This window comes from Cryptomeria japonica, chromosome 10, assembly GCF_030272615.1.
Source record: "Cryptomeria japonica chromosome 10, Sugi_1.0, whole genome shotgun sequence".
NCBI lineage: Eukaryota > Viridiplantae > Streptophyta > Pinopsida > Cupressales > Cupressaceae > Cryptomeria > Cryptomeria japonica.
Genome location: NC_081414.1, coordinates 753,207,194 through 753,228,443, shown reverse-complemented (window position 1 = coordinate 753,228,443; position 21,250 = coordinate 753,207,194). Strand labels below are relative to the sequence as shown.

Genomic DNA, 21,250 nt, shown 5'->3' with positions numbered 1-21,250 from the left:
AAACGACCCAGAACTCGTCTTCAAAATCCACGGTGACCTTCAGTGGATGGCTATTCACAACGCCAATTCTTGAAATCGCATCGTTTCCATGCAAGAAATCTTGTATTGCAACTTCAAATTCGAAATAGGGAATTATTTTCTCATACCCCGAGACCTGAAACATACACCACTGATGTACGCTCCCTCCATCCACGGCCGCCTGTGCGATGCGGTTCCATATCTCTGTTGCATAAAAACTGGTGGCCCAGACCTCCTCTGTAATAATATTCTGCTGAGAAAAACACGACATGAGCTTAGCAAGAAAAGCCGCCGCCACTTCTGCAGCCTGTTGAATTGCTTCTCTGGCTGTGTCACATGCCACCGCCATGAACTGGGCATCTACAATTATCAACCATCGCTTATCATTTTCGGCCCAGGATAAGAAGCAGAAGCAGACGTATAATTTATCCAGCAAATCCTCCATCCGGAGCACAGACCTGATGTACGTCTGGAGCGCCTCGAGCAGAAGCTTGAATTTGAATGGTAAATAAACAGGGGATTTGGATCGCTTGAGCTCGATGTTACTGAAATTGTAATCCAGGGTGTTGGCCCGAGGCAGGGCTTCAATTGACCACACCAGCCCGTTCATTCGCATCTCAATATGCCCACGTTTGACAATGAATTCAATCGGAGCATCTAATCTAGTCCTAGAGCTCTTCCATATTGCGATTTGAGTTTCCAGCTACTCCAATTCGCATTTATTGGCGGCCATGTTAGAAACGCAAGTAGATTGTAGTTGTTCTCCTGAGAAGTTTGCTAGACCGCAATCTGTGTGCTTGGTTTTAAACAATTTGGTTGCAAGCAGATTGGCAGTTTATCTGCCCCTTCTTGTCCCTTTCATTCTACTCTCTTCACAAATTGATTGCAATTAAAGAACACGGATTTCCAATTTCTCTTGCCCTTCTTGTCCATTTTATTCAGTTTTCTTGGAAACGTCCAAGAAATTGATTGTAAATTAGGACACGTATTTGCAATTGCTCTACCAGTTACATTATACTTTCTTGGCAATAGCTAGGAATTGTCAAGCTTAAGATAGTCAAAAAGTATTTTCCTTTACGCGTGGAAAATAGTAGAAGATATCTTTAAACGTACAATTATGGACCTCTGCATAAATGTTAAAAAGTATTATGTAACAACTCCTACTATTTACTGTGGGCTAATAAAATGCACACTCATAAGTATATATAAACCTAGACTAAACATTGCTCGCTGCCATTGCTATTCTATTTGTAAATATTTTAGTGCAATATAAGTGTATAGTTAATAGAATGGATCACATTAGTGTAACTGACATGCATATAACAATTATAACAATAATCGAAGACAATAAGATAATTCAGCTTTGTGATCGAAGATTGAATATCAAATAGATTTGATTTTGATGTCACAAGTTTCTTTAAGATTTAAGGTCTATGTCTTTAATAAGTCAATCATCATTCATCAATTCATCTATCTTATCTATCAAGGAATCCATGATATTAATCTATGATCAAAATTGGTTGTTTAACCTATCATCTCTTCATTAGAGACTAGATTGGTCTCTTAGAGCTTTCTATCCAATCTAAAACCATCAATCATGGTTATCAATCTATAAACCATATCATCTATCTTTATCAAAATTAGATAAAAAATCATCAATTCATAAAAAAAAAATTGACTTAAGACATAATTATACAAGGGAAAAATGTGAAAGCGCTAAACTAAATCACATATGCTTGAGAACTTTATGTATTGTGCCAAAACAAACAAAGCCGCTACACAACCTAACAAATGCGTGATAACTTTGTGTGAATGCACCAAAACAAACAAAAGTGCTATCCAATTTAACATATGCGTGAAAAGATCGAGTGAATGCGCAAAACAAGGTAAAAGTGCTATCAAACCATGTAAAAGCGTGAAAACCCTAGGCATATATGCTGAAAAATGTGGATGCGTGAAAACTATTCATAAAAGCGAGACGACTTTAAACATATGCGTGACAAAACCAAAAGCACGAAAAAAACACACAAATGTACTAAAAGACCTTACAAAAGTGCTAAAATGAGGAAAATAAAATGGAAAAATTCAGACCTAGTTAAAACATGCAAAAAAATTGGAAAAAAAATCATGCAAATCAAAAACACAAGGTCAAGTTTAGGGTACCTACCGGGAGTCTGTACACAGTGGGTCTCTAATATCTCTGCACTCACTCGAAACGATGGCTAGCATATGGGACCACCATGGTGACAATTCAACACTCTAAGTCAGCTCTCCTACTTTCACTCCCAAAAAAGACAAAATGCAAATGAGGTGGAAAAGGGCCCAATGTGATTTATATAATTACCTTTTTGATTTATTAAAGGGGTAATTAAATTTAAATAAAAATTTGAGGGGCAATTTTATTTTTCAAAAATAAAATTTAATTGCTAGGGGCTTTTTAATCAAACCTTTTCATCATTTTATTGCAAGATTCATTGCTCAATCAAATTTTTTCAAAATTTCACGATTAATCTCTCGAGGGGGCACACTAGTGGCATTTTATCACCAACAGGGGCAAAAATATTGAGACTTGATTTTCTTTTAAACAATGTTGTTCCAATAATATTTCAAAGAGGGGCAAAATGTATACACTCAAAATTGGCTATGAATAATAAATAAATATTTATTATTTATTTAATGTTAATTCCTCTATTAAACAATAAAAGTGAAAATTTTAATTATTTAATTCATTTTAATGCTTATTCTTTGATTAAATAATTAAATTGAAAAGTTTAATTAATTTAATTTTTACTCATTCTTCTAATTCAATCTTATTAAATATTTAATATTTAATCATGCACTATGAATTCTTCTAAAGTCTCCATTAATTAAATAATTCTACAATTATTTAATCTTCTTTTCCATATCAACTCATCTCCACATCACTCAATCTTGCCAACTCACAATTTTTTGGCTAAAAAAATTATTAATTTTCAATTATTAAATAGCCATATTTATCTTCAACTTCCATCTCCTAAATAAAATAATGTGTACGTACACACATTTTCAACTTTCCTATATTCTCTCCATCACTCCTACATCTTTGGAGGAAGTTGTGTCCACATCATCCTGGTCAACTTCCACTTGTCCCACATTTCCTAAATCTTCTCCAACCATCCTATATTCTTGGAGCCTTCATCTCCAGTCAAGGTGAGCATCTTGCCACTTGGACTCCTCTTCCACCTTTTCCTTCATCCTACATGTGTAGGAGAAACATCTTCCCCCTTTTTCTCTCAAATTCCAACCATTCTCTTCAAAGCCATCAATCTTGCAAGATTTAATCTCAATCATTGATCTCTGCCACATAGGATTTTTGCTATAAAAGGGCATTTCCTAAGCATTTTGGATATAAGTCATCTAGTAGTTATCTTGCATTCACGTGAGTTTTGAGCATCCAAACATTTTGCAATTTATAGTGTCTTTGGCATTTTAGTTTAGCTTTTATTAAACATCCAGTTATCAATCCATTCATCAAATTGTCATCTTGGAAGCAACTACAGTGCAATCTGAGAGAAAATACTTGCAACCAAGTTCAAATGATGATAGGAAACAATGGGACAGTAAGTGAAAGTATAATGTTCTAAGTTTTAAATCCTTTATTTGTTTCATTGGTAACTTTTGAAGTATTCTATAGGATTCTCTTGTTATTTGTGAAAATTAATCAATCTTGCAAGTTCCCTTTGAAGTATATTTCCAAGTTACACATTTTGTATAGCATGTTTTATGTTATTTTTTTGTCTTAGTTAAGATGTGTTGTGGTCCTCTTTGCATTCTTCTTCACCGCGGGAATGTTTATTGCCAACTTATTTTGAATTGCGTTTGGTATGCTTAGCCAACCTTGGGAGATTTTGCATATGTGAGGATGATATAGATAAAAAATACTTTAATGAGGATGACATAGATGCATGTATATGTGAATGAATTGAGATAAAGTGAAATGCAATGAAGGTGTGTGAAAGAGGATCTATCTCCCTAATTGTTTGATGAGTCTTGTTTGTCGGTGAAAAGTGTAGAGTAGTGTGGACTTTCATGTGTTATTTACTAGAAGTAGTGAGCCAAAAGTATCTTTAGATTTTACGGTTGCAAAGGTGCATCAGTGGGACCTCCTGGATGTAAATGATGTTCAATTCTCAATTCAATATGCAAGATATATTCTAGTTTATATTTTCTTGATCTATGTATTATCTATTTATATGATAAATCTGATTATATTCTTTTGTATGGCAGGTGAGAGGAGCATTTATTGATTTTGATGTCCTTCTCACAAATATCAATTGATATATATATATATATGCAAGAGGGGAGGATCAAGAAATGCCTTGACCGGTCATGTCTTTTAGACATGACCAATCAAGACACTACTTGATCGCACCCTTTGACTTTATAATTACCAATCGTTGTATACATTAATCAACAGCCCGATACAAATCAGGGTCTACGTAACTTATTAGTCAACACCAATCGGTGTCTACGTAACATGTTAATTAACACCAATCAATGATCGCTTAAGTGGTACCAAGCGATGTATGCTTTGCCACCCAATACAATCGGTTAATCCTAATAACCATCATTAGTTTACTGTCAAAAAATCAATCGATATAAATCAGGATACTTGGTTAGCCCGATAATTAATCGGTGATCATAGTTATAATGCAAACCGATGTTAATCGGTGATCACAGTTATAATGCAAACCGATGTTAATTGGTATACTATGCTATGATATGATTATCGATAGTTTGAACATTGATCGAACTAAGTAGATTGAACATATACAAATGAAGAATGATCATCAAATGAAAGAACAATAGCTTGAATTTTTTTCTAATAGTTTATCGATAGGATAAATGATTGAATGAGAGACTTCATTTATCTCTCATTCAATCATTTATCTTACTGAAGCTATCATGCATTAACACTCCCTCTTAGCTGGATAAGATAAATGAAAACAATATATCAAGCATCACAATTCAAATGATGGTTAGTATTCTTTACACAATCTGACTCTCTAGAAAATCATATCACCTAATCACATGATATGAAGTATCACCTAAACACATGATACAAATGTCCATCACGTCAATCTTATGATGAAAGGATATCACCTAAACATGTGATATCAATATTGCCTAAACATGCAATACTTAAGGATAATCATATGAGAAAGATTAAATTCTCATCTTATCCAAGTTGTGGTATGTGCACTAACATCTTATACAAATGTTTTACCACAACACAATCATGGCACATCCATGACACACTAGAGATCCAACATGATAACTGGTCTGGACATCATAAGATCATCACCTTATAATGTCTACATACAAGTGTTCATTATCTTGAGAGATCGTAACCTCTTAGATATGAACCCAAGGGATAAAATCCAAAATGTCCTATCATGACAAAGAAGTTTACACATTAAACATCTTATTGATATGCAAATATAGATTACAAAGAAAATTACCTTTCTATCATACCTAAACCTTTTATGAAGTGATCAACCTTCACTCTAGAAAGAGGTTTGGTTAGAATATCTGCAGTTGATCTGCCGTACAAACATATTCTAATTAGATCACATTCCTGTCTACCATATCTCGCACATAGTGGTATGGAATCTCAATATGCTTGGATCTGTCATGGAACACTGGATTTACTGAAAGTTTTATGTAGCTCTTATTATCACAATGTATAACAGTGGGTTTCATTGGCTCTCCAAACAACCCCACAAGCAACTTCCTAAGCCATACTGCCTCTCGGGCAGCCATGGAAGCTGCAATGTATTCAGCCTCGGTGGAGCTTTGAGTTACAAAAGACTGCTTCTTGCTGATCGAAGATATCATAGCTGAACCTAGACTGAAGCAACACTCTAAAATGCTTTTTCTGTCAGTCACACTTCCAGCCCAATCTAAATCTGTAAATCCATGTAGGTCTATATCAACTTTCTCATATTTGAGACCAAGGTTTAGAGTACCTTGTAGGTATCTCATAATGTGTTTTACTGCAATTGGGTGTATCTCCTTGGGTTCACACATAAACTGACTTAGATCATTAATTGCATAACAAATATCTGGCCTTGTATTTACCAGGTACATTAGGGACCCAATCATATGTCTGTATTGAGTAGGGTCAGTGGGTTGTGACTGTGGTGTTGCTTCTTTAAGTTTATGTAAATTGGTTTCCATAGGAGAGGTCATGGGCCTATAGTTTAGCATTCCAAATCTCTTCAAAATATCCAAGGTATACTTTCCTTGGTTTAGTATAATGTTGTCAAAATTTTGCCATACTTCCAATCCTAGGAAGTAATGAAGGAGTCCCAAGTCCTTCATATCAAATTCTTTAGATAGATCTTTCTTGCATTGATCTATAAGGTGATCATTTCCTGTGATTAATAAGTCATCAACATATAAAATCAATATTAGCATATCACCTTTATTTCTTTTGTAATAGAGATTAGGATTTGCATTATTCTTAGAGAAGCCTAGTCTTGAGAGATAGGTGTCAATTCTTTCATAAGACGCTAAGCCCAACCCAGCGAAGAGGGCAAAGGCAATCAGAAGGCCAATTGGAAGAAATTTGTTTACATGAAGCGAGCTTGCTTGTTCCTGCGTTTAAGAGGATGGGTTGTAATTATTTCTCTATTGTAAATTTGATTTGATCATTTTATATCTGAAATTTTCTGTCTATAAGGAGAAAAACATGAAACAAAATATCTTGTTCTTCACTGTAATATAGGATGCATCACTAAAATTAAAACAATAAGATCAATTGGAACATGGAATACTTCATTCATAAAGAAGACGAATTTTAAATAGTAACTTACTGGTTGATGAGAATAGAGAGCCCTGTTTTCCATGGGATCTGCTATGAGAAGATAGAAAAGACCCATAACACCTGTGTGACTGCGTTCTTTGCTATATATGGATTGTAATTTTAGAGTCTCCCCGCCATGTATCTGTACGCTCCCAGGCTCTGGATAACATGAGCCCATTCCAACAATATAACCAGTTTCATTACCAGGCTCTCTTCCTTCACCATAAATTGGCAACGATGTGCAAATCTCTCGACCATCCTAACCATTATAAATTGTGTTAAATCAACTATATAATGTACCATCAATTGGAAAGAAAGCAATAATCATGAACTGGAGTCATTGAAACAGAGTTAGAAACTCAGAATCAAGGGATCAAAATATCTCTCTCTAATATTCCCATGAGTCATCATAACTGGTTGAGATGAGAAATTCATACCTGGCCATAAAGTGTTATGCCAGCCCCTCCAGTATGTTGGTGTGCGACAGCATAAATTACATTGCCACCTTGTGGTATGACCATATGTGCTTCACGAATGTCAATGCAATCACCAGGGGAATGAATACCTTCACTACATTGTGGAATATCATATTCAACCTGCTTCGAAAGTGATTAGCAAACTACAAATGTGGAAGCTCTTGGAGGAAGATGTAATGTAGCTTATGTTATATTTGCCTACAAATTAAAATAAGTACTGTGGATGAAATCATAATTTAGATGTCACAGGAAAAACAGTTTTAGTAAAATAACTAACCTTTTTATTTCCAGAGCTTTATTATTATGATCTTTTGCAAATTGATCCTCCAAACTGTATGAATGAATCACAAGTTTTATTTTGCAAGGTGTAAGAGGAATATTGTTTATAGAGCTTGTATTTAGCATTGATGTCAAAAAAAAATTGTTTTTTGGGTTATGATATTATTACTAAACCTCTAGCTTGCTGTTTTTATTGCATTGATAAAAAATGGAGCTAGGGGAGGGGGTAATTGTGAGCCATAGAGACACTAGTGTAGCAATCATTTACAGTAAGACATTCATGTACCGTTGCTGTGCCAACTGAACATGAAAGTGCACTGCCATAGCCAAGAGAAAGTTTTAAGATATCTAGTGTAGTAAATTGAATAAGATCCAGTGCACCACTCTTTTTGTTAAAAAAAGTATTTTGTATTTCCCAAATAAAAGTTGACACGAAGCTTATTTTTAAATAGCACATTTGTAAAGGTTGCTAGCTTTGGTTTACAATGCATTGTTAGACTTTGTACATTGCGGATATTGGGCATTACATATAATTATGGATAAGGTTTATTTCAAGCTCAACTCGCCTCATGCATTAAGCTTCTCTAGATTTGATTTATCCATTAATAGTTGCATTTCTCCAGAAATGTGAGAATAATTAGTGTTTGGAAGTGCAAAAAGATAAATATTTTTAAATATGAAAGAGGAGAAGGTGGATTATCCTTGTTTATGATATGAATTGAAAATATTTTGAAATAATAAGGGTTTGGGAAGGTTGTTATGTTTTGAGCAACTTCTAAGCAATGGGAATGTTGCAGGACTAACCGTGATATGGGTATTGGGGAGGGGGTTGTAGAGACAAAGCACTAGATTTGCCCTGTCTACTATTTTTAATCTCCACATATTGGCACCAACCCCAAACATGAAGAGGTCTCACATCTTCATGCCGTAATGCTCTACATAGTTACATGAAAGTTCTAATTCCAAGGATCCCAAGCCACCAAGATGTGTAATGCCCTAAAGCGAAAACAAATACCAATCAGCTACTATCTATATTAGACTGGTGAAATTAGAGGTGGATAGGATCACTTTGGTGTTTATCTTTTTAGTTGGAGAATAGTATATGGTGTACCTACATCCACAAGAGGTAGATGCGCACAAAATGAACAAAAAAAGAAACATGGTAACACTTGCATAGTTAAGAATGGGTTGCACCTGCCATACCAAAAAAGTAATGGAATGCAAAACTCAAAAATGTCTAGAAGAGAAGTTTGTAAACCCTAGTTAAAATTAAGGGTTTCTTATTCCACAAGTAATTGCCATCTGATTAAATACATTGAATTGAAGACCCATAACAGTTAGTCCTTACCACACAAAATGACTAGATTGCTACAATTTAATGTTGCAGTTTTATTACAAATATTTTCAATTTATTACATTCTAACATATAAAGGGATTGTGAATAAAATTGCTCACATCATGTTAGGCGCACAACATTCCCCTTCCCCCCGTTTGAGAAGCTTTTCCAAAATTTTAACCAAATGGAAGCTCTATCATGTGTCTTCATCTCCTATCTTATCCAGGAGCATCTCAGGGGTCATGCAATCTCGCATCACTCAAAAATATGTTTAGTGTGCAAATTTGTGGTCGTGCACATGGTTTTGTTTTCTTTGTTGTGCTTGTGTGCAAGTCCTTGATCTACACATTGGTTGCTTTGTTAGAGACTTTCAGTATGGTTTTCCCAATACATTGACTTCTAAAGTTGTGCACACTAATTCTTTGATGCACACAAATTGTTGTCCGCATACAAAGTCCTTGAGGGTGCAGTTTGTTTTTAAGTCGATATGCTATGGGTGATTCCATGCCATCTTTGTTCCCAAACATCCTTGGTAATGTGTTACAGCATCCAACTTGTTAATGTGTCAAATGCTGACAACTATATTATTTATTTAAATGGTGCATTAGAAGTTGAATCAATTATTATGGAAGGGTGAACTGTCTTGAACTACCGCATCATCCTAAGTCTATATAGGTCTAGCAAATTGGGTCATTGGCACTAGATACTAGCACAAGAATTCAGACGTTGACAGATAAAGCATTGAGCAGACTCCAAATGCATACATTGGCTTTGAGGATGAAGTCGCTCAATTGTGGATTAAACTAGAATATGGTGATCACTAACGTCACTATTGGATTCATGTGCAAAGAGTCTTAAACATCTATGCTGGCACTTGCTATTAATGAGTAGTCAATAATTTGTAATGATATATTTTCTCATAACCATGGCAATAATTCTCTTAGACATTCTCTTTTGTTTTTTCCATTGTGTACTTTGTGCATGCAATAACTGATTGCTCATTTGACTTGCTACCATCACTGCAGCAATTGGTATTAGAGCATCAATTTGAAGTCCTGAAAGAGGTGAGTTTTTCTCCATATTTGAAGACAATTCGTGTGAGAGTTGCATTACAGGTGGTCCAAAAGTTTAAATTTCCCACAAAGGTGGTAGGAGAAATAACAAAAATGCTAGAGCACAGCATGATGATCTGGCTAACACAATGAGATCCATTTAAGCCAAGCTCAAACCTATTGAGACTGTACAAAGGCACAGAATAATTGTAGCTACAGATGTCAATGATAAAAAGCAAGTAGATCAAGCATCACATGATGGTGCATCAAGTTCAGAGGAAGAACTATCTGCTGAGGAAAATTCTTCCTTAATATTGATGAACGATGAAACAAACCAAGGTTTGATCTCCCAAGCCACTTGAGAAGCTTAAATCTAGAAGCCTTCTTGGATTGGATCACTGAGCTGGAAAATAATTTTGAGTTTGAATGCATATATGATCCAAACCATCTAAATTACACCACTAATTAGTAAAAGGACATGCTGACTTGTTAGATTTGATTCAAAAATCCATTGCTGACAAATAATTTGAGATATAAAGGAGCATGCTATGCATAATCATAGCAACAAGTTTCCAGTCAAACTGACACCACCTTTTATGTTCTCCTCACCCCTAGATTTCTTCAAATTAGCTAACTGACTCGAGATCTAGTCGACATATGAATAACCACAAGAGCTTGTTCTTTAATTAGTGGCATCTTCATTAGGGTGAATGCATCACACTAGAGGATGATTCGACACTCATCGCCTCCAATGCAACTTTGAAATTTCCATTGGAAATGCAAATTTTAGTAAGATACATCACATTCCATCTATTGGTCCTAAATTTCTTTATGTGTGCCAAAATACACACACTAACAAAAAGGTTGAGTTTTGGCTAGACAAGTGGGTTGACAAGGATATTGATGATGAGCACATGGTCATAGCTTCCAAGCATTGTGATGCAGCAAATTAGATGTACAAATTAGGAGAGGGAAATACGTTGTGTAGAACATCAATGTATGCAACCAGGGTTGCAAGGACAAATGCCATAATCTCTCTTTGGCATCAAAGGTTGGGACATACCAAGTTTGGATCCATGCAGAACATGATCATGCATGAAATTGTTTGAGGGCCTCCCTCCATCCTACCCTCCAAGTGAAGTATGTGAAAGATGTCTTTTGGGGAGATGCCAAAAGGAAGTGTTTCCACAGAGCTTAATTCACAAAGCCTCTGCTCCACTTGATCTCATTCATAAATATATATGTGGATGGATGAGGATACCTTCTTTCTCAAGAGCCAAATATTTTTCAATATGTTGGTGATTACTCTAGATTCCTATTGATCTACTAATGGACTTTGAGGCCATGACAAAGAAAAAGATGGATTTGAGAATAAAGTGCATCTAGATCAAACAAGGAGAGTACATCAATAAGAGTGATAAGAGATTTCTCACAAACGACAGCATAACTTGCTAGTGCATGGCACACCATACCCCACAGTGAAATGGGATGGCTACGAGGAAAATTTGTGTAATCATGGAAACTATTATATGCATTCTATATAACAAACATATAGATTTGATGTTTTGGGGGGAAGATAAATTGTAATACAACTCATGAGGTAAAGGGAAAAACTCCTTTCAAAGACCTGATAGGTGATCAACCAAAGATTTCTCGCTTAAGAGTCTTTGTAACTGATGCTTGGGCCCACATCTAAGATGAAATTTATCACAAAATAGAACCTAAGATCTGTAAGTGAATCCTAGTTGGGTATAGCAAGGAGTCCAAAGAATAAAGGTTATTCAACCTTGAAACTCAGAAATTTTTTGTTGACAGAGGTGTTGTCTTTCTCAGACTTCCCTTAAGTATTTTCTATAGAGTTGCTTGATTTTTCATCTCCTAAAGAGAAATCTCAAATGATCCATACATCAGATGATAATACTAGAGAGAAATTACAAAGAATTTACCTATCACTTCACCCTCTATTCCAAATTGTTTCCTTCTTGAGAGCATTAGTACTCCCTAAAGAACTTCCCCTGATGAATTTTCTGCCAATCAGTCCATTACTTAGAAGGTTCTTCGAATGCCTATCTAGTTTGATGATACCATTGTCTCATTCCCAACTGCTTCCTTAATCTGCCATTCCATTTCAAGAATGCATTGCTGATAGAGGTGTTGTCTTTCTCAGACTTCCCTTAATTGCTTTCTATAGAGATGCTTGATTTTTCATCTCCTAAAGAGATATCTCAAATGATTCATCCATCGGATGATAATATTAAAGAGAATTTACCCATCATTCTACCTACTATTCCAAATTGTTTCTTTCTTAAGAGCATTACTATTCCTTAATCAACTTCCACTGAATTTTCTGCTGATTAGTCCATTACTTAGAAGGTTCTTCTGAAGCCTATCTTGTCTGAGGATGCCATGATCTCATTCCCAACAAAAGAACATGTGCTTCCTTAATATACCATTCCATTTCAAGAAAAATTCCCAAGTGGTGTCGGAGGATCTTGCTTTCATTCTTCAAGTTCTTGGTCAGACAAACAACACGACTCTATCCAAGACAAATTGATCTCTCATAGCTCAATATTTTGACCCTATCTCCTATAAGAAAGATCATGGACATGCCCATTGGGAGAAGGAAATATAGCAAGAGTATGAAGCCCTTAGCATTATGATACTTGGGATGTTGCCCCATGGCCTTAGAAGGCTAGCATTGCCTATTGCAAATGGGTCTATAAGACCTAATTTGATGAGAATAGGGAAGTTGACAAGCATAAGGCAAACCTTGTGGTTAAGAGATTCTCTCAAAAGGAAGGGATCAACTACAATGAGACTTTTTCTCCTGTTTCCAAAATGGATTGCATTCATGTTCTCTCCCTTGCCACATCCCTTAAGTGGAAAGTTCATCAAATGGATGTCAAGAGTAACTTTCTTTGTGTGCATAGAAGGAGATTTTCATGGAGTAGCCACCAAATTTTCAAGAAAATAGCAATATTCCACTTGTTTTCAAACTCAAAAATTCATTGTCTAGACTCAAGTAAGGATCTAAAGATTGGTAGAGAAGATCCATCAATTTTTCATCTTTGCATATTTGTTCAATGTGTGCGACTATGATCTCTACAGCTGCCATTGAGATGGCCATATTTTCATTATTGTGTTGTATGTTAATGACATGATCGTCATAGGAGACTTTCCTTCTCTCATTTGAGAGTTCAAAGGAAAATTACCTGATTCCTTTGAAATGATCAATATTGACCTTCTGCACTTCTTAAGAATCCAAACCTCTCAAACTATTGCTAGAATTTTCATCTAAGCCAAAATATTCGTCAGATCTTGTAATGTCCCCTCCTAGCTAGTCATCAGTATGCAGTGAGATTAGCCTATCAATGGACCCTCGTAGGCTAATGGGTTTGGATAGAGGGTCATTGGGGCAGACTCTTGGTTAGTGGTTGGCATCTATCTTCTCCAGAGTCTAGTTGGATCAGGTTTGGCCTTCGTCTGGCTTAGTTTTACACACTTTCTATTTATAGTAAGTCAGTGGATGTTTGAGAGGGACCCTTACTATTTTTAGTAAGGCAGATGGATGCGCATTGGATGCAGTGGTTGACTCCCTGGTTCAAATAGAATCGAGAAATAATGAGTATTCATGGAGTTATGTTATTCTAATTATTAATAAAGTAATACTTTATTAATAATTAATCATTAAAGGCACAATATAAAATAATGTTATAATTGCACATTATGTGAAGGGGTCAAGTCATCATTAAAAGGGGGCCATAATATTAATTGTTTGAACACCTAGGCCAAGAAGATTAATATAAAATATTAAAGTGCAAGCTCATGTCATAATAAATGCAAATTAAATGCTTTTTAGAGGGATCGACTTCATGGAGGAAATATATAAGGCAGCTAAAGGAAATCAATTTTATCTTTTGAGCATTTTAATTTGTCTTTTCATGGGAGCATTGGGATTTGTGAGAGACCAAGGGTTTCTGTAGATTTTCAATCATTTCCAGACATGGGAGAACGTTCATGCTTCATTGTTCAGCATACTGAGGTTGTGAAATATCAACTGAAGATTGCTAATTTGATTGGCTTCATCCACAGGTCAACCTTGTGCTAAATTTGTGAGAATTCATAAGAGTTTATGATCAGATTGGAGGAGTTTTATGATTGGATTGGATAGCAGAATAAGAGCAGTACTTTGCAAGGCATTGGCAATCATTCATAGGCCATACAACTGTTGATTGTACAGGCTGTATCAGACTTTAGTAAAGGCACCATTCATCCTGGCTGGGCACTCTTGTGTATAGGGAGATTTTGACTGAGGGTGCTGGAAAAATTCTAATAAATATTTGGAGGAGGCTCTTGCATTCTAGAAGACATTCACAGCATTTTGGTGGCCCAAGAAAAGCTCATTTAGGAGAATCGAATCAATCTATGTCTGCTGCTACAGTATATCAGGTTTTTAATTTGGCATTGTAGTTGTTTTTTGAATCAGCATACAAGTTGGAATCTATAAATTGATTTGATCAGTATTTAAGCATTGTAATCACAATTATTTTAATGCATTCAAGTTGAGTTCTTAGTTTCCAGCATTGCGAGTTTCCTTTTTTCTTCGCCCAGTCATGTCAAGCTTTTTGTCCTGTTCAATAACAGCCAAATTTTATTAGTTTTTTAATCCGACCAGTCATGTCATCTTCAATGAATGCGAGTAGAGTGGAGTGTTGGAATTGAACGGCAATATTCAATGACAGCCAGGTTTTATTTGTTTGTATTGTTTTAATCCCACCGCTCATTTCAGATTCAATGAGTACGAGTACAGAAGCTGTGCGGCAATATCTTGGAAAAATATCTCTTCACTTGTTCAACAACTACATTCACCAAAATTGAGTGAGAGTCACGGCAAGCGGGGCTTATAAGTTATAGAATTTCTTCTATTGTAGTACCAAACTATCTAGTTAACGCTAATATGAATAGCATGTGATATGTTTTTTTTAAATTAGGTCTTAAGCATCTTCAGGTAAGAAATATTATTAGCAGTTGCATTTTCAATCAATACGTTTAAAGCATATACATTTTTAATCTTCTAAGATTTTTAATAATTCTTTTTTAATTTTATTATTATAATAAATTAAATTTAATAATAATAAAATTATATTTAAATGGATATATTCTATTGTAATATTATAATTTATTATAATTGAATTAAACATAGATAACATTAATTCTAATTTCAATTGAACTCTAAGACTGATCCACTACACGCAAGAGAAAGATAAAAAGTAAGAAAGACAGGAATTTTCAAATTTAATTTATTATATAGATTAAAATAAAATATTAGTATTTTTTTTTAATATGATAAATAATTCTTATTGATTTGTGTAGGTGTAAAATTCAATTTCCCCCCAAAACATTGCATATTATTATGTCAAGTACATCATTAATTAATATTTAGAATATACCAAACATTTTATAAAATGTATTATTTACCAGAGCAAATGAAAATTCCCATGCATACACATACCTCCTCAAGCTCTTAAAAAGCCACCAAATAAAAAAAAAATTATTTAAGTTTGTTGAGAACAAGCAAAATAATTGGATTTTTAGATTTAAAAAAATAAGAACATAGATGTATTCTAGAATTTTTTTTATTTTTATTTTTTTTGGCAAGGTGGCAATGCCACTTGATATATTTTATTAATAATATATAATTTTTACAATATATTTAAAAACTGGTTCGAACTGAGCTCCCAGAGAAAATAACCAACAAGAAAAACTCTGGTCATTGTTCATCAACATGACTATAGAAGAGAAATAGTGAACAATCCTCTAGCCGAAGCTAGTTACAAAATAGAGATCAGCAAAGGACCATGCAGGCTCATTTACAAATAGGAGCATGCAAGCTCATTTTACAGAATAGGAGCATGCAAGATTATTTACAAAATAAGGACATGAAAAACAAATAACTTAGGCTGCCAAGTGAATGAAGAAGAGAGCTCCAAAAAGCAAGAGGACTAAACTAGCATCGAAGGACAGATCCATCTTCATGGGATATCTTGAAGGCCCTGCAACAAAGAACTCCTGCAACCAAAATTGACATGTCCCTGCACCCAAAAACACCTGCAACCAAAATATATATATACTATAGAATGTAGAGAATTTACAAGAAACACAAGGGTCCAAAACATAACTGACACCAACGACATGACATCTGCGGTCCACCATTATAGACAAATGCCAAAGGTGAAGAGGTGAATGCGGAAATGCTAGAGAGAAATGAAGCCTAAAATTTTTATGTCGTAAATGAAAAGAAAGAGGAGATATATCATAAAAAAATTGACAAACCAAAAGAAGCAGCGTACAAACATAATCATGAAAACAATGCCACGCCAAACTTTAAATGGCATATGAAGGACGGATTCCCAATGTGAAAATAAATATCTCCAGATTTTGCACTAGGAGAGAGTATCAAACACACGAACAACATCAATAACAACCAACTTATCATTAATGAATGCCAAGTGATGATCGAATAAAGCAAAGTACCTCAAATAAAAACCAAATGGAATTATGAAAAGGAATACCTCACCAAGAGGAGAGAATATCAACTCGCATAAATGAGCAATCATATAATAAGAAAGATTAAATACTCGACTCTCTACAAGCTATACTTAATAGGTTTGGGAAGCTCATCAAATCACACCCCAATCGAGAGGAATCAATAACAGTTTTGTCACAACCCATATTAGCGAGGCAATCAGCTAATGCATTACCTTCACGATAAACGTGTGAGATGATGAGGTGCTCAAAGTATCAAGAAGAGTCCATATTTGTTCAAGAATATACCGGAAATGTCAATTATCAGCTTTTCTTGCCTTGCAAATATTAATGACAATAGTTGAATCACCTTCAATATGAAGGTATTTGAAATTCAAATCCTTAACCATAACAAGACCTTCTAAAAGAGCACAAGCCTTGGCCATATTATTTGTGCCATAAGAAATTGGCATAGCTTTTAATGCTAATAAAGAACCCAAATGATCATGAAAAACTATCCCTATTCCTGAATCACTAGGATTTCCATGGGAGGATCCATCAAAATTCAATTTACAAAAAGAGGCATTAGGAGGATGCCATTTTATAGAATTTATGTCTACGGGTGTTTTCCAAATCCTTGGAAAGGCATGTGATACACAAATAATGATACTTTTCCAAGAAGAAATCATAAAATTGTCCCAGGAAGAGAACTCTGAATTCATATTAAAATATTTTTGAACATGAGCATTAACTTGCTCAATAATACTTCTTTCCAAAATCCCAAGAACAATAGATAAATCCGATGAGTCACATCTAAAAATGCGCTTATTCCTTTCCCACCAAATGGCCCATATGACTGAAGAGGGAATTATAAACCACAAACAAGCAAATAAAGAAGATGAATACAAAATTGGCCAAGACTGAAACATGTCCCATAAAGATAAAGGCAAAGGGAATTAAAGAGATAACTTTTGGAGGACAAAATGCCTACAACTACTCGCAAACTCATAATGAAGAAAAAGATGATTGACATCTTCAAGAGCTTTACCACATAAGACATGAGAAAAGGAGGTTGCAATATTTTAAATTTGACTAAACGATCACTAGTCAAAATTCTATTTTGCAGCGCGAACTAGGAAAAAACACCAGCTTTAGGTAATACTGAATTATTCCAACAAAACAAAAAGGCACAATGAGGAGCATTTTGATTGGTCATTTGTTGAACAACAAAATATCCTTCTTTAACAGAGTAGTTTCTCGATTTAGAAGGGCACCAAATAAGTTAATCTTTGATGTTAGAAAGGAAAGCCACTCGGTCTTGCAAAACAGATTTAAAATTTTGAATTTCCTGCAAGAACAATGGAAGAGTAGAGGGATCCTTCCATGAGACCTTGTGAGAAAACAGATCAACACTATCTGCATAATCAACCAATCTAACTCCCCATGATTGAGAAAGAACAATTGAAACATAAGCAAGAGAATCATGTTGTGAAAGAGGGGGAAAGCCATTCCAGGAGTCTTTCCAAAAAAGAATATCCTTCCCTGAATGGACTTGCTAGGAGAGAATATTAGAGACCACTTCCCTACATGAGATCATAAAGTTCCAAATAGTAGACCCCTACGGAGGATTAGAAATTGTGAAGATCCTAGCAAGATTTTGGGAATCCAAATACTTACCCTGCATAATTTGGCACCACAAAGATTGGGGCTTAGATTACATAGACCAAACTAGTTTGTCCCCAAAAGCCTTATTTCTTTTAGATAAGTCCTGACTCTCAGCACCACCAACTTGCTTGGAAAGAGACATCTTGGTCAAAGAAATCAGTGGAATCTTTTTTATCTTTTGTCATGTTATTTTTCCAAAGAAAAGATCTAATAATCTTTTCAATTTGGGAGATGACTGATCTAGGAGCTTGAAGAACTGAGATATAATAATTAGGAATGGCAGATAGGACCGTTTTAATGAGAAGTATCCTACCTGAAAGAGACAACCACATATCCTTCCAAGCAGAAATACGAGATTTAAGTCTCTCAATAACCGAATTCCAAAAAGAAGACTTAGAAGATCCCATAAAGAAAGAAATCCCCAAATAGGTAGAAGGAAGTGAGTCTACTGGGAAATCTAAGATATTCACAAGTCCATCAACCACCAACTGAGGAGTATTAAAAATGAAGATCTTGGATTTATGGGGGCTAATATGTTGGCCAGATCCAACAGTATAAGTATCCAGAATAAATTTAATATGAGTACCCTCTTGAATAGAAGAAGACCCAAATAAAAGTGTATCATCAACAAAAAGGTTATGAGTGACTGAAATATCAGGATTAGGAATCAACCCCCCTTGCCAAAATCTCAGATCCCTTTGCTTAATAACCAATCGACTAAAAGCTTCTACCATAATGATAAATAAGAAAGGAGATAAAGGATCTCCTTGTCTAACACCTTGGGTTGAAGAAAAGTATCTAGAGCGAGCTCCATTAATGATGACAAAAAATGAAGCAGTAGAAAAACAACTCTTGATCCATTTACACCAGCTTTTAGAGAAACCAAATTTTCTCAAAACTTTGAGCAAAAAAGCCCAACAAACTTTATCGTAAGCCTTCATCATATCAAGTTTGACCACAAAAGCTGGGATTTTGGACGAATTTATGCAATGTAAAGTTTCATGAGCAACAATTGCTCCCTCACGAGTTTCCCGACCTGGAACAAAACCTCCTAGTTGAGGACAGATGATACGAGGAAGGAGAATTTTAAGTCTTGAATAAATAGCCTTGGTGAAGATTTTTAAATAGAGTTGCACAAAGAAATGGGTCTAAACTCAACAAAAGTTTGGGGATTCTTAGATTTCAGGATAAGGGCAATATAAGTGATGTTAAATTTTTTAAGGATATACCCACCCCTCCTAGACTCTTCCAAAGCCATTAATAAGTCAAAACCAATAAAATCCCAACATTTCTGAAAGAACAAGATAGTAAACCCATCAAGACCTGGAGCTTTGTTAGGGGCCATGGAAAAAACAATAGAATGAAGCTCATCTAAAGAAAAAGGCCTCATAAGAAAGTCATTATCCTCATGAGAAACAAGGGAGGGGATACAATCTAAAAGCAAATTCACATGATGATCTATATAGGAAGAAGAAAAAGAAGGAGATAACAATTCCTTAAAAAAAGACACCCTCTCCTCTCTAATCTGCTGATTTGAATTAAGGATATAACCAGACTTAGAATCATTAATACTAAAAATTGTAGAAGCAACTTGTTTAAGATTGGTTGTAGCTTGAAAGCAGGCAGTATTCTTGTCACCTTCTTTAACCCAAACCTCACGAGACTTTTGCTGCCAATAGATTTCAACCTGGGAGCAAAGGATCTCCCAATAAGCTTGCAATTTCTATTGAGCATCATTAGTGGAGGAATTAGTGCCATGTCTATTAATTTCCTCATTAACAACCTTAAAATCATTGGCAACTGCCTCTTTTTCATGAAAAATATTCTCAAAGACCAATTTATTCCAAGCCATAATTTGAGATTTCACAAATTCCAATTTGGAATAAAATTGAAACATCTTAGTACCTTTGCAAAATGGAGCACTTATCCACCATTGCTTTAATAAATAAAGAAAATGAGGATGAGTGAGCCACATTTTCTCAAACTTAAAAGAAGGTATAACAAAGGAAACATGATCCAATTTATCAAAATTGAGAAAAATTGGGAAACGGTCAGATCTAAGGAGGTAAGAATCTCAGAAGAAAAGGAAAAGTTGCTCAAACGTAGGTTTAGGGAAATAAGAAATCTGTCAAGGCGAGAGGCAATTTGGCATTTAGATCTCCTATTAGGCCAAGTGAAAGAACCATTAGAAGGGAAAATATCGAATAACACACTGTCTTGTACAAAGGAAGAGAAGTCATCAATAACCTTCTGAGTTGTAGGATTACCCCCTCTTTTTTCAGCTTGGGAAAGGAGAGCATTAAAATCACCCCCAAGCACAATAAAAAAATTATCATATCGTAAAAACAATTTAGATAAAGAATCCCATAAGTCAGTTTTATCTGAAGGAGAAGTCGGACCATAAGTATTAAATAGTAACAAAAGAGACTTCAAACTAGTCAACGTTTAACAACTACCAATGAGAAGAAAAAGATAACATCTCAACTTTGACTGATTTAGGATTCCATAAAGTTATAAGACCACCAGAAGCACCCAAAGAAGGAACATGAACAACTTTCCAAAGGGACCATTTGGAAATTATGTTATCAAAAGAATCCTGAGAAAGTTTGGACTCTTTCAATAAGATGATATCCACTTTTAAAGAATCAAGAAATTTCTTGATCCTTCCCCTTTTGTCAGGGGCATTTAAGCCCCTGACATTCCAAGATAAAATCCTCATTTATCACAAGGAGAGCAACATGCCCTCCTTTTTTTGACTTGGGAAGAAAATTTCTCTACAATAGTGGATTGAATACCAGTCGCAATCTCCTCCTTGATTTTAGCCAATTTTGGTTTTTGACCCCTCTTCTTAAGAGTTTTAACAATAGGGGGAAATAGAAGGAGATTGCTCCAAGGCTAACTTCTGAGAGAAATCAAATCCATACAAATTAGAAACTAATGCTCTGCAAAAAGGATTAGAAAATTTGTTTAATGGCAACACACACAAGAGCACAAGAAACAAACGTTAGTGTTAGCAACAAAAGATTATCCTAAACAGGCATATCAAGAGAGA

The 21,250-nt window shown here is 35.0% G+C and overlaps 1 protein-coding gene across 1 annotated transcript; it reads right to left on the bottom strand.

Annotated features, from left to right (window-relative positions):
* Positions 1 to 1,133: 1,133 nt before the first annotated feature.
* Positions 1,134 to 9,100, bottom strand: LOC131859185 (uncharacterized). Its single transcript, XM_059212752.1, has 4 exons — positions 7,303 to 9,100; positions 6,876 to 7,124; positions 6,584 to 6,657; positions 1,134 to 1,143 (listed from the first exon to the last, which is right to left on the bottom strand). The coding sequence occupies exons 1-4, from the start codon at positions 7,384 to 7,386 to the stop codon at positions 1,134 to 1,136; spliced, it is 417 nt and encodes a 138-aa protein (XP_059068735.1). The 5' UTR covers positions 7,387 to 9,100.
* Positions 9,101 to 21,250: the final 12,150 nt, after the last annotated feature.